Source organism: Meleagris gallopavo, chromosome 29 (assembly GCF_905368555.1).
Source record: "Meleagris gallopavo chromosome 29, MGAL_WU_HG_1.1, whole genome shotgun sequence".
NCBI classification, from domain to species: domain Eukaryota; kingdom Metazoa; phylum Chordata; class Aves; order Galliformes; family Phasianidae; genus Meleagris; species Meleagris gallopavo.
Window position 1 is genome coordinate 2,664,106 of NC_139432.1, and position 12,809 is coordinate 2,676,914.

At 52.0% G+C, this 12,809-nt stretch overlaps 1 protein-coding gene across 29 annotated transcripts in view; it reads right to left on the reverse strand.

Annotated features, from left to right (window-relative positions):
• The window catches only part of MAPT (microtubule associated protein tau), a 37,927-nt gene that overhangs the window by 13,136 nt on the left and 11,982 nt on the right, over positions 1-12,809 (reverse strand). For 19 of the 29 annotated variants that reach the window (XR_014880089.1, XR_014880088.1, XR_014880090.1 and 16 more), the window contains 7 exons: positions 9,117-9,196; positions 8,457-8,534; positions 7,777-7,863; positions 6,721-6,792; positions 5,506-5,571; positions 2,539-3,396; positions 173-228 (listed from right to left, as the gene is read on the reverse strand). Coding sequence is in view for 7 of the 29 variants with exons in the window: in XM_085211191.1 (XP_085067317.1) it covers positions 173-228; positions 2,539-3,396; positions 5,506-5,571; positions 6,721-6,792; positions 7,777-7,863; positions 8,457-8,534; positions 9,117-9,180 (1,281 nt within the window). In the remaining 22 variants the exon portion in view is untranslated. Of the gene's footprint in view, positions 1-172; positions 229-2,538; positions 3,397-5,505; positions 5,572-6,720; positions 6,793-7,776; positions 7,864-8,173; positions 8,406-8,456; positions 8,535-9,116; positions 9,197-10,039; positions 10,168-12,809 lie in introns of those variants that run through there. The other 10 variants (XR_014880083.1, XR_014880084.1, XR_014880085.1 and 7 more) reach the window with 6 other exon arrangements.

Here is a 12,809-nt window from a genome sequence, read left to right on the forward strand (position 1 = left end):
TGCATCCTTGCCCAACGGATTGCACCATCCAAACCAGGGCACGGGGAGATGAAAACAAAAACAAGGCTGAAGAACGGATGGCAATGGCAAGGATTCCTAAAGCAGGAGCTAGGAATGAGCACAGCTCACGTGGGCAGGTGGGGATCACCTCTGGCTCTCCTCCTTTGCTTACCTTCGGTTTCTTTTCATCAGTTTCAGCCCCTTCCTTGTCTTTGCTATCAATACGAGCTGACAAATGGAAACACACAGTTACACTTTGTGGGATGGGTGAAATGCACAGCTGACAGTGCCTGTGCTACAGTAACATGCATGCTGAGCTGGTGCTACGCCTTCCCTCGAGCTTAGATCAAATGCAGCTCTTAAAAACGTGAGAAATTCCCCCATTTCTTGGCAAAACACGAGCACATCTAAGCACATTCCTCCCGGGTTAACAGATGATCCTGTGCACAAGCAACATCAGTCACTGCTGGAGCATCAGACACACGCCAGGTCTGTGTGAGTCCATCTGCACACATCTGCACTCAGTTCCAGCAGCACTTGTTCAGTTCAGTTCAGAGCAGCCCTCTCTGAGCTAAATGTGAGTCTGCTTAATAAAACCTATTTGGTTCTAACAATCAGATACACACCCACTGAAACCAAAGGGTGCCCCAACCGACCAGCACCAGGGAGCCCAAGGTCTGTCTCAAACCTCTTCTCCTGTGTGTTAACTTTGCAAAGAGTTTACCTCCCATCCCTCCTGCCACACCACATCCCCAGCAGCGTGCCCTCCATCTGGCTCGGGCTCTGCGGGCTCTCAATGCTGAGCCACTGTCCTGTTTGATTCAGATCAAGCACTCGGTGGCCCTCGCAGTATTTCAGGCTGCAGAACTAACGAGGTGAGAAGCTGAGAGGAAGAAACGTTGGTACTGACAGGCACTCATCACAAAGGTCCTCCTTTGAGCCCTCAGCTAATTCCTTCCTAATCTGGGAGGAAAAGCCTCTGATCTTCACCCCGGTGCTTGGAAACCCAATGGGTCAGCCCATGTGCGATGCCATTAATGCAGCACTGATGGCTCTGACCCCACCCCAACAGCCCCAGAGCTGCTGCAGAGGCTACAGAGCGTCTCAGTCTCTGAAGGAAAAAGCCCGTTAATGAATTAATTAAAGAAATTCCTTCTGCTGAATCAGAAACTGGGTGACCCTGGGCAAGGCATCCCCAGCCCACGATTGGTTTCAGGCTCTGATGACAGCCACAGCAAGCCATGCTGATGCCCTGCAGCACGTGTGCAAAGCTTTCTGATGCCTTCTCAGGTAGTAAACAATAAGAAATGTGTGATGAGCTTTGGCTCCGAGGGGAAAAGCTACACCAGCAATTTCCTCAGTGACCCCACGCAGCAAAGAGCGCGTTTCTCTCTGCTGCAAACCAGAGAGGAGGGGAGGGGTGAGCAGGATTTCCAGGTTAATGGAAGCAGTCATGCCAGTTTTGGGGACCTGGCAGTGGGGTGAAAAGCAGAGCTCCTCCCCAGGCCAGCCCTGACAGCACGAAGTGAGACACAACACGGCAAGAGACCAGCAGGTTTCGCTGTGTGTCCTGCAGCACAATTTGCTGCACAGCCTGCACTTCTGCGCTGAGCAGATTCCTCTGAGATGCTCCTGGATCCCTGGAAACTGGGAAGCAGCTCCTTCTTGGAGAAAGAAGAGGTCTAAGAGCTGCTCTGCCAGCAGGGATGCTCATGCTTTGAAGGGAAAGCTCAACCCTTCACCATGGACAGCCGGAACTGAGACCTGCTGCACAAACTCTGACTGCCCAGGCGCTCACAGAGGACGATTTCCAGCCCAAACACACACACACAGATGTGCCCAAGAGCCTCCACACACAGAGCATCCTGCAAAACACCCAACACAGCCACTGCATCAGAGCACCCACAGATCCAGAGCTGGGATCAAAGCACGATGCTGTGCAAGAGCCTCAGATGTGCTCTGCAAAGGACCAACGTGGGACTTTTCCCCCGGTCTGAACTGCCAACTCCCTTACGCTTTTTCCTCCTCCCTCCTCTTTAGGAAAGCTGATACAAGGAGTTATTGGACTGGATGGTGGACACATGCAAACCAGGTGGCACGTGCCCTGCTGGGACAAGCTGCAGCGTGCTGGGTTAGCCCCAATCCGACATGCCACAACACCCATCCAGAATTTGTCTTCTCTGGGAAGCTGCCAGGTGTGAGTAAAGGAGCCCAGCCCAAAGATCCAAAAGGAATTTAAACTAAAAAAAAAAAAAAAAGAAAAAAAAAAGAAAGCATGATTGGGAACACGCCAGCACCATGCAAGGGATGCAAAACCAAAGCATGGAGGTCTGGCAATGATGCCAGGACATCCAAGATTAAAGGAGGGAGAGGGGGAAGCAGCGGCGCTTTGTAGATCAGTTCGCAGCAAAGGTCCAGGCCATGTCCCAAGCACTGCAATTCAGGAGGAGGCAGCAAGCTCAAGTGCTGCTTCAAGCAGCCTCGTGGTGAGCAATGCACCGGCAGTGTGAGCTCCAGGCAGGCAAATGGTGCACACACCTTTCAGGAGAGGAACACGACTGACTGCTTTATCTGCAGCACCAGGCTTCTTCTTGGGCGTCCCGCAGCCTCCTGCACCCAGCACTGCCTCTTCCACGGCAGCATCTCCTTCTTCCCTGCCATCCTTTAACCCAACGGGGGGTTTGGCTGCTTCCATTAAGGCTCCAGCATCCCCTCCTGCCCCTTCTGTTTGGGTCTCAGAAGGCTCTGATGAGGTGACATCTGCGTATGATTCTTCCCCCTGCAACTGCTGTCTCTGCTCTTGGTCTTCTGCTTTACGTGCTTCAGATTCAACAAGGAGTGCCTCTCTCTCCATGTCTCTGAGGACATCTCCAGACTTGGTTTCTCCTTCATCTTTAAGAGCTTCCTTGGTTGTTTTGGGTCCTGGAGAAACACGCTGTCCAAGCAAACCCTGCTGAGAAGCTCCATCAGTATCACGGTCCTCATCTCTTTCCCAGCTGCTGGTGTCTTCTTTTAGTGGGGCTCCAGCATCTAAAGGAGTTGGCCCATCTGCAGTACGGGAGGCATCAGTGCCACCCGCTCCTGCCAGCCCCATGGTGCACACACCTCCCAGCTCTTTTCCCACTGCTGGATCCACACCAACGCCTTCTCTGCCCCCACGATCCCACAGCTCACTGCTGTCCTCAGCTCTGACATCTTGGTACATATCCAGGGGTATTGGGATGGTGACCTCGATCCTGGTGGGAGCTGTGGCTGCAGGCTTTGTTTCTTGTTGCAGAAGAGGCTCCTGAGGAACGCCAGCTAGCTGCTCCATGGGCTGGCTGCCCCTTTTAATCACACCTCCCACCTGCTCCTTAAGGCCAGGCTGCAGCTTTGGAGAGCTGGGCTCCCCTGGAGCTGAAGATGCAGAGTACGAAGCGTGGGCAAACAGTGAGCACAAGCACAGATAGGTGGTCAATCACATAACGTAGAAGAGAAACTTGGGATCTGTACTATTAATAAGAGCTGCCCCATTCAGCAGACAGAGGGGCTTTTTAAAGGAACTCTGACCTCCACGGAAACTGGAAAGGGGGTCGGGGGCAGCGGGTGGGAGGACCAGAGCACTGCCTGGACCCCGTATCAGAGGTGGCTGAAGTGTCCCCGTGTGCCCCTGCACTGCCAGCTGGGGTGGCTTTAGAGGTATTCAGAAATCAGGAACGCATCCAGCTTCCCATCCACCTCCAGATCATTTCTGGTCCTAATGAGCCCGGGGAACAGCACTGCTCTGTCTGCTCCCTTATTGCCACGTCCTTAAGAGCAGTTGGGCAGAGCTCTGGTGGAAGGACTGTCAGTAAACTGTGGCTGTAACTACACAGCCACAGCACTTCTGGACCGTGTACCCACTCAGCCTAATTAGTGTTCCAGCACTGCTGCCATCGTTTGGGCAGAGGAGAAAGAGTGACATTTAAAACCCAAAACATACGGTCACAGAGACACAGATCTTTTTCTTTTTTTTAGGGTAAAGGAGACAATTATTTTCCATTGCTGATCTCAAGCATGACACAGAGCTTTGCAATTTCACGCCACAGTGCTGCATTAAGCCAGATATTCTGGCTGAACTGAAGCTGTTCTGCTAGAAACTCTTCCGACTGAAGCAGAGATGTGCTGAGCAACGGAGAGCTCACCCTGAACACTGCTGAACTGCTCGAAGCCCCCTGCCCCCATAAGGATGTGCACCTCCATTCTGCAGGGCTGCCCGCAGCTCTGAGTGCTGCACAGGGAGAGCTGGCAGAACACCAGCATGGCAAATCTGAACTGAAAGATGCTGAGACTCCAAAGGCATTTTAACATGCTCTGTCTTCACTGCAAAGATCATTTTTTCAAATCCCACAACACAAGAAATGAAGGTAGGTAATTATGAGGTATCCACAAACTGTGGGTGCGCATCAATAATCGCATCAAATCATCAAATCTCATCATCATTACAAAGCAGCAGCACTGCTAAAAGTCCATTTTGGAGATGTAACCATTTATGTAAGAAGCCAGAAATGCCTTCTATTGGTTCTCTCAGAGCTGCAGCGAGCTGCACATCCCCATATCTGACAGCTGAAAGATCCCAGGACAGGACAGAAAGCTCTCATTAAAAATCGGGTGAGAAATAGCAGCTACAACCAGACAGTGGGGATAACTTACCCCATCCTGCTCACAACCTTAATTTCCTTTTTAATAGCATCACTATTTTGAATACAGAAGAGCTGCTGGCCTGAGAACCACCAGCCAGGCACCAAATGCTTTGTTTTAATTGCAGGGAGCAGAGCGTGTGTAACTGGGCTGAGAGTGAAAAGCAGAGACCTCGGTTCACTCTGAGCTGAGAAAGCAAAGAGCTGCGTGCTTCCTGCAAAGACAGGGATGACTGCAAACTGTAAGTAAGAGGAGAGACACTGCAGGAGCAGCCTGAGGAACCTGAACAGAAAACCACCTTACAAAATGGGCTTTAATTGCCCTTTTAACTAGCACACAAAACCAGTGTTGTCACATACAAACGTGAGCAAGACAGCTGTGTTAAAATGACTGCCCACCTTGCCCAGCATTGGCAGACACTGCTGGAGAGTGGGATGCAAAAAGAGCCCACCCTAAATGAGACACAGTAGTTAGAGTCAGATAATTCACCCCTTTCATGTGGGACACGCGGGGTCCCAAGCTGACCCTATGCAATGCTCAGCAGTGCCTCCTGGCTAACTGCACCATCCTGCCTCTCTTTATGACCTTTTCTAGCCTGGAGGATGCTCCGTTTTGCCACTGGACAAACAAGCATCGGTGCTTCAGCCACCTGGGAGAGAAAACTGATGAATGAAGAGCTGCCTGAAATGAGTGTGTTGGGACATTCAAAGTGAGTGTGACCCGCCTGCCAGCCACGGGGAGAGCTGTACAACTGCCCACAGGGTGCAAAGCAGTTGCATTACAGAAGAAAACTCCCAAGCCCCCCGGGAGCAGCAACCAGACCCCAGTGCCAGAAGTCAGACCAACCTTGAGCAGCATCTCCTGCAGCGTGGTCCTCCAGGCTGGGGGTGGCTCCTATGCCCGCCTCTTCAGCTGGTCCCAGTTCAGAAGGAGAATGGAAAAACATCATCAGAACATGAGAATCAAGTTTAAGCATGCTTCTGGAGAATGTCTTTACCTCCTTGCTGATTCTGCCCACCGTGGCTGTGTTATGAGCAGGGCAGTATCAGAAAGGCAAGCTGTGTTAATGCTGGGTCCCCAGATTTCTCCAACAGTTGCTGTACCAACGTGTTCCACCAAGTGGCAAGTTAGCACAAGCTCCTTCAGACAGACACGCAGAAACCTGAGCACTGAGCAGGGAAATTTGGGGATTTATGTTTCCTCTTCTACTCCTGCCAAGCTGGCAGCATTCTTATCGATGTCTCTTACCTGAGCTCTATCTCATCCACGTCTTCTCTCCAGCTCTTCCTGGGCTATGTGCTGCCAGCTAACCTGGCTGTGTAACAAACCCAGTGCTTGCAGAGCTGTGGGCTTGTGTTTGGGTGCTGGCAGAAGCCCATTCTATCACACTGCCTTTCTCAAAACCTGCCTGATGCTTGCAGGACAGCCCAGCAGCCACCACACAGGGACCACGTGCTCACTGTTCACAGCCACACCTGACTGTCCGAGGAGCTCCTGCCCTGCTCTGCACAGCTCTGCTGCACATCAATCCCTTCTAACTCTGAAAGACCCCCATTCCTCCCTGCAAAAGCAGGCCCAGGTGCAGAGGTTCTGAACGAGCCACTCGGCTTCCTCTGCACGATCCCCAAAACGTGCTGGCAGCCCGAGAAGTGCTGCGGTGGTCTGGCTTCCACCTGCCTCTCCAAAGACAACCGTGTGGGCTGAGAGAGAGCGCCCGTGAGAGGAGCAGTGAGGTCCTGCAGGGCTGCCAGCAGAGCTGCAGAGATGGGCAGGCTCTGCAGGAAAGCACTTTGCCTGGAGACGTGAGGCAAAGCCACCACGGAGAGAAAGATTGTCAGATGGGGAGCTGAGGAAGAGAGAAGAAAAGGTTGCGAGTGTCCCCCAGGCTGGGGAAGGCAAGAGAACAGCAGTAAGCAAGGAATTGTATCAGAAGAAGGAAGCAAGCATGAGGAGCAAAGCAGGCCTGCGAAAGGTTCTGCGGTGTTGCTGCTCAGCACCAACCAGTCCAGCTCTCTGCTCTATCTGTACCAAGAGATGAAGCTGCACCTCGGTCTCCCTCACCTGTGGTTCCTTCTGGGATCTCCCCGTGCTGATCCTCTTGGTCTCCTTCCTCTACTAAAGGTGCTGTGGCATCTGAAAAACAATGCAGCTTTCACATAGCCAGCAAATGGCAAAACCCTGGGGAGGCCGGGATGCTCCCAAAGCTCGTTTTGCTCAGAGAAGCACCCATCTCCCTCCCTTGAGCCGGTGCTTGTGGAGGGAGACAAGCGAGCTGGACACAGCAGAGCTGGTCCTTGGGGACGCACTGAGCTGCCCCCACACCAAGCACACATCTCTCATGTAGCTGCTCTGCACGAGATCACTGTCAGCCCGCATCTCCAGCAGGGCTGGAACTGCTCAGTATCTCCATCCTTTTTAATTTTGGATACATTTTGCAAGCTATTGCCTTCACCTGAAGCCACCAAGAGGCAGATACTTGGGATTAAAGCAGCCAGAGAAACAGTGCAGTTAATTAAAACAACGGACAAGTCTCTAGATTACTTCCAAATCAGATTTCTTCCAGTGAAGCAGCGCAGAAATGCCCTGACCTGACCCACATGACTTCTGCATCAGCTCAAAGCTGTACACACAGACTCAATCCATCTCATCATTCCAGCACAAATCGTGCTGTACGAATGAATACAGAGGATAAATACAGAGGGAGCACCAAAAGAGCTCCACCTGACTCTGACAGGGAGCACAGAGCAGGATGGGCCGGCAGTATTTTGATGGTGTGCAAACCTCTGAACCTGCAGGCAATGTGGGATTGCTCCTGGCTGCACTGAGCTAATTGGACCCACTGTGTGAGAGAAGGAAACAACCTGCGAGAGACTTATGAGCTCTGAGCAACGCTTCACACTCTCCATCTCAGGCCTTCCAACCCACTCTCCACCTTTAAAGCCAATTCTCTCATTCTGCCGAGTGAAAACCTCACTTGTGATGAGACTAATGAAGAGCTCTCATCCAAGAGCACCAACACTCCTCCTGAGAAACCCCAGCAGAACACGAGTCTCTGGGCAAGGTTTAGCACGACCCCAACCATCATGGTTTCAAAGCAGTAAGACAAAGAGCTCCCACCTTCTGTAGTTGGGGTGCTCTTAGCGTCAGATGTTTCAGAAACAGGCTCATCCGATCCATCATCGACTGGAATCTGAAGGGGATAGCCTGGAAAACAAATACTTAGAACAGGTCCTTGGCTATGAGTTACAAACCTCTAATGGCCCAGATCCACTGGAGAGCATAAAACACCTGAACTGATAAGCAAGCAAAGCGTGAAAATGCCAACCAAAAGCATCGCTGCCATCGCCAAAAAGAACAAGCAGAAGCCAAAAGAAAAACCCAGGGAACCACACAGCAGAATGGCAGAAGCAGGAAAGGAGATCTCAGCAACGTAGGCAGGAAAGATGTACATCTGAGTCACTGTTGTCCCCTCTGCCATTTCTAGAGCCATCAGACTCTCTCCCAGAGCTGCTACCGAATGCTGCCATGTTGTATTCGTCCTCATCACTGCAAACCAGCAAGTCTTTGTGCGGTGCATAGCAATGCCAGGCTGGGGCCAAAGTCATCTCTTAGAACAGCAAAAAGCACAAGTCTCCTCTTTGCAAAGAGGCTGACTAAATGAAACAATACAATGAAAGCTGGAGAAAATGACTCGGAAAGGAAGATCTAAACTAATAAAAGTGAAATCCCTGTGACGTGCAAAGATGAGGCTACGAGCTGAGAGAAGCTGTCAGCCTGAAATGCATTACACGACCCACGATGAATGGATGCCATGGATTCTCTCCTCGGCTGAGATAACCCATTGGTTTGGTTTGGTGGAAGCTGTGTCCAAAGCCCTTCAAGAAAATAAAATCAAGATGGTGTTTATATGAAGCATAGCCAAGAGTGAGTCCCACCAAGTCTGCTGGGGCTGTGTGGGTTTCCAAGCTCAACTGTGCAGCGTGGTGGGATGCGAAAGGAAAGGCTTCTGGAGAAATGCGGGTCTGAAATATGGGATAAAAGACTCTTGCATGGCTCCCAGAACTCTCTGCCCAGCCTTGTGCAGGTGAGAAAAGCAGGCAGCAAGCAGCATCCTCGAGCCGTGTCTCAAAATAAAAGCGGTGCTGTGTTTTAGTAGCAAACTGAGGAGTGAACACAAAAGCATAGACGTGCCAAGCTGCAGCAGTAAGATCAGAACTGCTCGAGGCAGCATGGGATCTGAGCACTGCTAGGCAACCAGATCACACAGCAGCATTCTCCTTCATTCAGGAGCATCAGAGCACCCTGTGGGCCACCCAATGCTTACTGCCTGGTATGCAGGAACCTTCCATACACACACACACACACACAGCATCTCCTCCTGGCTGTCCCCAGGGCTCTGCTCCCCCCTGCCTGGGTCACTCCTGTCCTCTGCACTGTGTCCTCCTGGAGGTGCTCACCTGAGGGGACGTGCTGCCTCTCCTGGTCCTCCACGACGGTGATATCCTGGTGTGGTTCTGCCATCTTGCAGCCAAGTTACCTGAAGGAGGAAACAAAAGCAATCAGGTTATCAGGCAAATTCCCGGAGCCTTCTTGCTGTGTTCCATGCAACCACCTCAGCCCACGTCCCAGGAGCATCTGGCAAGCAATGAGCCAACAGCTGCAGGCTGCTTCTTCAGCCACAGCAAGAAGGGAGCTGCTTTGTCTCCTGTTCCCGACGAGACCCCAAATCCCATCCCTGCATACAGGGAAGCTCAGGATACACACTGCCTATTGGGTTTCACAGCTGTGCTAAACACTGCCCGGAGCATCCGGTGCCCCCAGATTCACCAGGAGCAAAATGCTAACACACCAAAGCAGGAGCTCAGAGGGCTTTCCAAAGTGCAAAAGGAAGTGAAGCCAACAACAAACAAACAGAGGCACTGTGCCTCTCTTGTTCTCCCCGCTGATTGGACAGACGTGGATTTTAGTTGACTTCCTAATAGCTGATATAATTACAGCCACTGGCAGTGATTAATAACAGGCTATTAGTGTAATCGTGTGCTTGCCATGACCGTCAGGAGCAAATGGATGCAGCAGTGAGGCTCAGGTCACTGCAAGCAAGGAAGCAAACTCACGTGGTTTTGTTTGCTGGCAATAAATTAACGGGATATATGGAACTAAGCAAGAGAAGCTCAAATGCCAGTAACCAGATCTCCTGCCCAGCTTTTTTAAGCCTCAGGAAGATGATGTACCATTTAATTGCTGCTTTGACAGAACTGTACCAAGGAAGCGTGAGAACTTGCCACCAAAGAAAATCACTCACAAAAGCAAAGGTATAAAATAGGAAGGAATGAGGTGACAACTTTCTGTCAAAACTTTTTGGGGGTGGGAGGCTGCCCACCGAAATGAACATCCCTATGGGCATCTGGCTGCCCTCCTCCCAGGGCTCCAATGATCACATGGATGATATCCCGGTCTCATTTGGCTCCACTGTGGTGCTATTTACAAGGGTGGTTAGCACTGAAATACAAAAATACGATGTTTCTTTAGTGTATAGAGCATAAAAGCAAGTTGAGTAGGAATGTGAGTGTGAATCTGCTGCTTTGTGTGCAGGAGGAGGCACAGGAGTGAGCTTTCTGTCCCAAAGGCAGACCTGGGATACACAGCAGTTTCCCCACGTGCTGCCCTGTCTGTCAGCAGGAAAATGCAGACAGCAGAAGCCATCCTGACCCCTTTCCCTTCTGCTGGTCCCTAAAAGCCCTCCCAGCTCACCACACACCCACAGGCACTCACAAACCTTTATTCCAAGCTGCTGATCCAGAGGCAGAGCATCCGCTCATCTGAGCGCTGGCTTAAATGATGCTCACTTCTTCCTTACACTGCCTCCCCTCCTGCCTCCCCCAACCCAGTTTTTGGATGAGAGCAATCAGAGCCTCTCCCAGTTTCCCTGGAAAGTTGCATTTTGTGCTTCCCTGCCTCTGGACAAGAATTTCCTGGGCCACCATCCAGAGAGGACTCCTGGCTCCACATCCAGCTCACATTCCCAGCCTGGGGCTCATCTGCCCGTTCTGGGCACAGCGTTCAGCTCAGCTCAAGATGTTCCACTTCTCCTCCCAGCTCAGCATTTAGCATCTGTGCAGCCCTGGCACGGCAGCAGCCAGCAGTGATTCAGCAAAGGCCACGGACCTGCATGCCTGCAGTGCCAGCTCTCACTCTGCTCACTGCTGGTGCTGCTGGTTTTTTGACACCAGGAAACGTTTGGGTGTTTGTTAGAGAACTGGTCGGTCTCGCTGTCACTCCGAGCGCTGCAAAAAGGCCTTTAATGCTGTTCTGCTCACAGCTGGGCACAGGCAGCCCTGCTCCCACTGAGCTCCACGCATGGCAGGAGCTGCAGGAGTGAGGATGGGCTCGGGAGGATACAGCCATTAATTTTTCAGAGATGAGAGAAGAGCTGCCTGTCGTGTTAGAAGGAAAAAGGCATCACCTAAAGGCACAAAGAACCAAGGAATGAAGCACCCTGACGTCCCCTGAGAGCTGCAGGGTGCGGACAGCAGGACTTTGGGGAGCACAGTGTCTCCCAGTGGGGCCGGATGCCTTCGTGCTGTGCCTGCAGGGCGGCATGATGGAAAGAGGCTCCCCCTGCAAGGGCTGAGATGGAAAACAATTACAAGGCAGATGAAAATTCAACACAACAGAGAGGTAAATAAATGACACCAAGCGGTCCAGAGGGTGAGGCCAAGCGAGCCAGCAGCACCATTATCTCCTAGCTGCAAAGCTCTCCCAGCTGGGTTTGAAATACACAGGCCATATCATCACGCAGTCATATTCGCCACTATAAAGACGTTTTATGCCTCTCTGATGGATGCTGGAGTCAGTTCTCCCCCTCTTTATTTCTCACCCACGTCAGCTAAAAGCACTCCTGACAGCAGGCTCGGAACCTGAGGGTGATGCACGCAATTCTGGGACAGATCCGTCCTGCTGAAACCACGAAGCAAAACCGAAGGGCTCATCCCCAAAGCTCTTCTTGTTGTGGGGGGAAGGTCTCAGCTCTGCTGCGGGTTTTTTGCTCTATGATGGATTCACGATGAAACGAAATGTAAAGCTGATTTTAAAGAAAAGATGGTCTGAAAACAGCGCATCGGAGCAACTGTGAATTACAAACAACATCTGAGATGACAATCCTGCTTCTCAAGTGGAGGAGGAGGAAATCCCTACTGGAGGGAAACAGCAAGAAGGGGAAAAGATGTTCCAAAAACATGTAGGAACAGCCCTGCCTCCAAGCAACGGTTTGGGAACGAGTAACTCCACCAAGCAGAGGCGCAGAGATAACCTTCAGCAGCACACCCTGCGTGAGATAAAGCACAGAGCCGTCCTTATCCCCTCCCAGCAGCACTATCCCCACCAAACAGGGACCCTATCTAAGAAGCAACAGCCAGCGTGGTGTTAACAGCCCTCCAACCCCACGCTTCCCATGGGGCACAGCTCTCACTGCCAGATATCCGAGCTCAGCCCACAGCACCATTTACCCCACAGTGCAACCCAGTGGGGTCCCTCAGCCTCAATCCAAGGACTGAGTTGAACCACGGCCACCTCCCCACCGAAAGCACCTTCTTTGCTATGTGCATCAGTGCTAAGAGGGGCAGCCCAGGCTTGGAGCTGCTTCCCAGCGATGCAGGAGACACAGCAGCACTGGGAGTCGAGCAGTGCTGTCCCAGTGCCACACTGGTGTGCCCAGGATGGTGCTGGCACACAGCACAGCTCAGTGCTGAGGGAACCAGGAGTGACTCTCACTGCATCCCAATGGCATTTCGTGGCTCAGCCTGAGCCAGCACGGCCCCTGCGGGCTTCTGCTGTGTAAAGTGTCAGCAGCAAGATGACAAAATAGCTGCAGAAAACATTGCCACCCCAAAAGGCCAAAGTCTGCAGGAGCACCAGGAAGAGTCTGGAGATGAAGCGAGCCCTTAGAGCTGCGGACATCACTGAGCTGGGGCCAGGGAGCGAGCCGACAGCTTTCAAGAACCCAGAAGATATTTCAAGAGGAAAAAGAGTAATTTTCATCACACAGAGGACGGCGAGGCTCTGGCACTGCTGGGGTGCCCCATCCCTGGAGATGCCCACAGCCACAGATGGGCCCCGAGCTGCTGGGGGGCACCCAGCCTACGGCAGGGGTT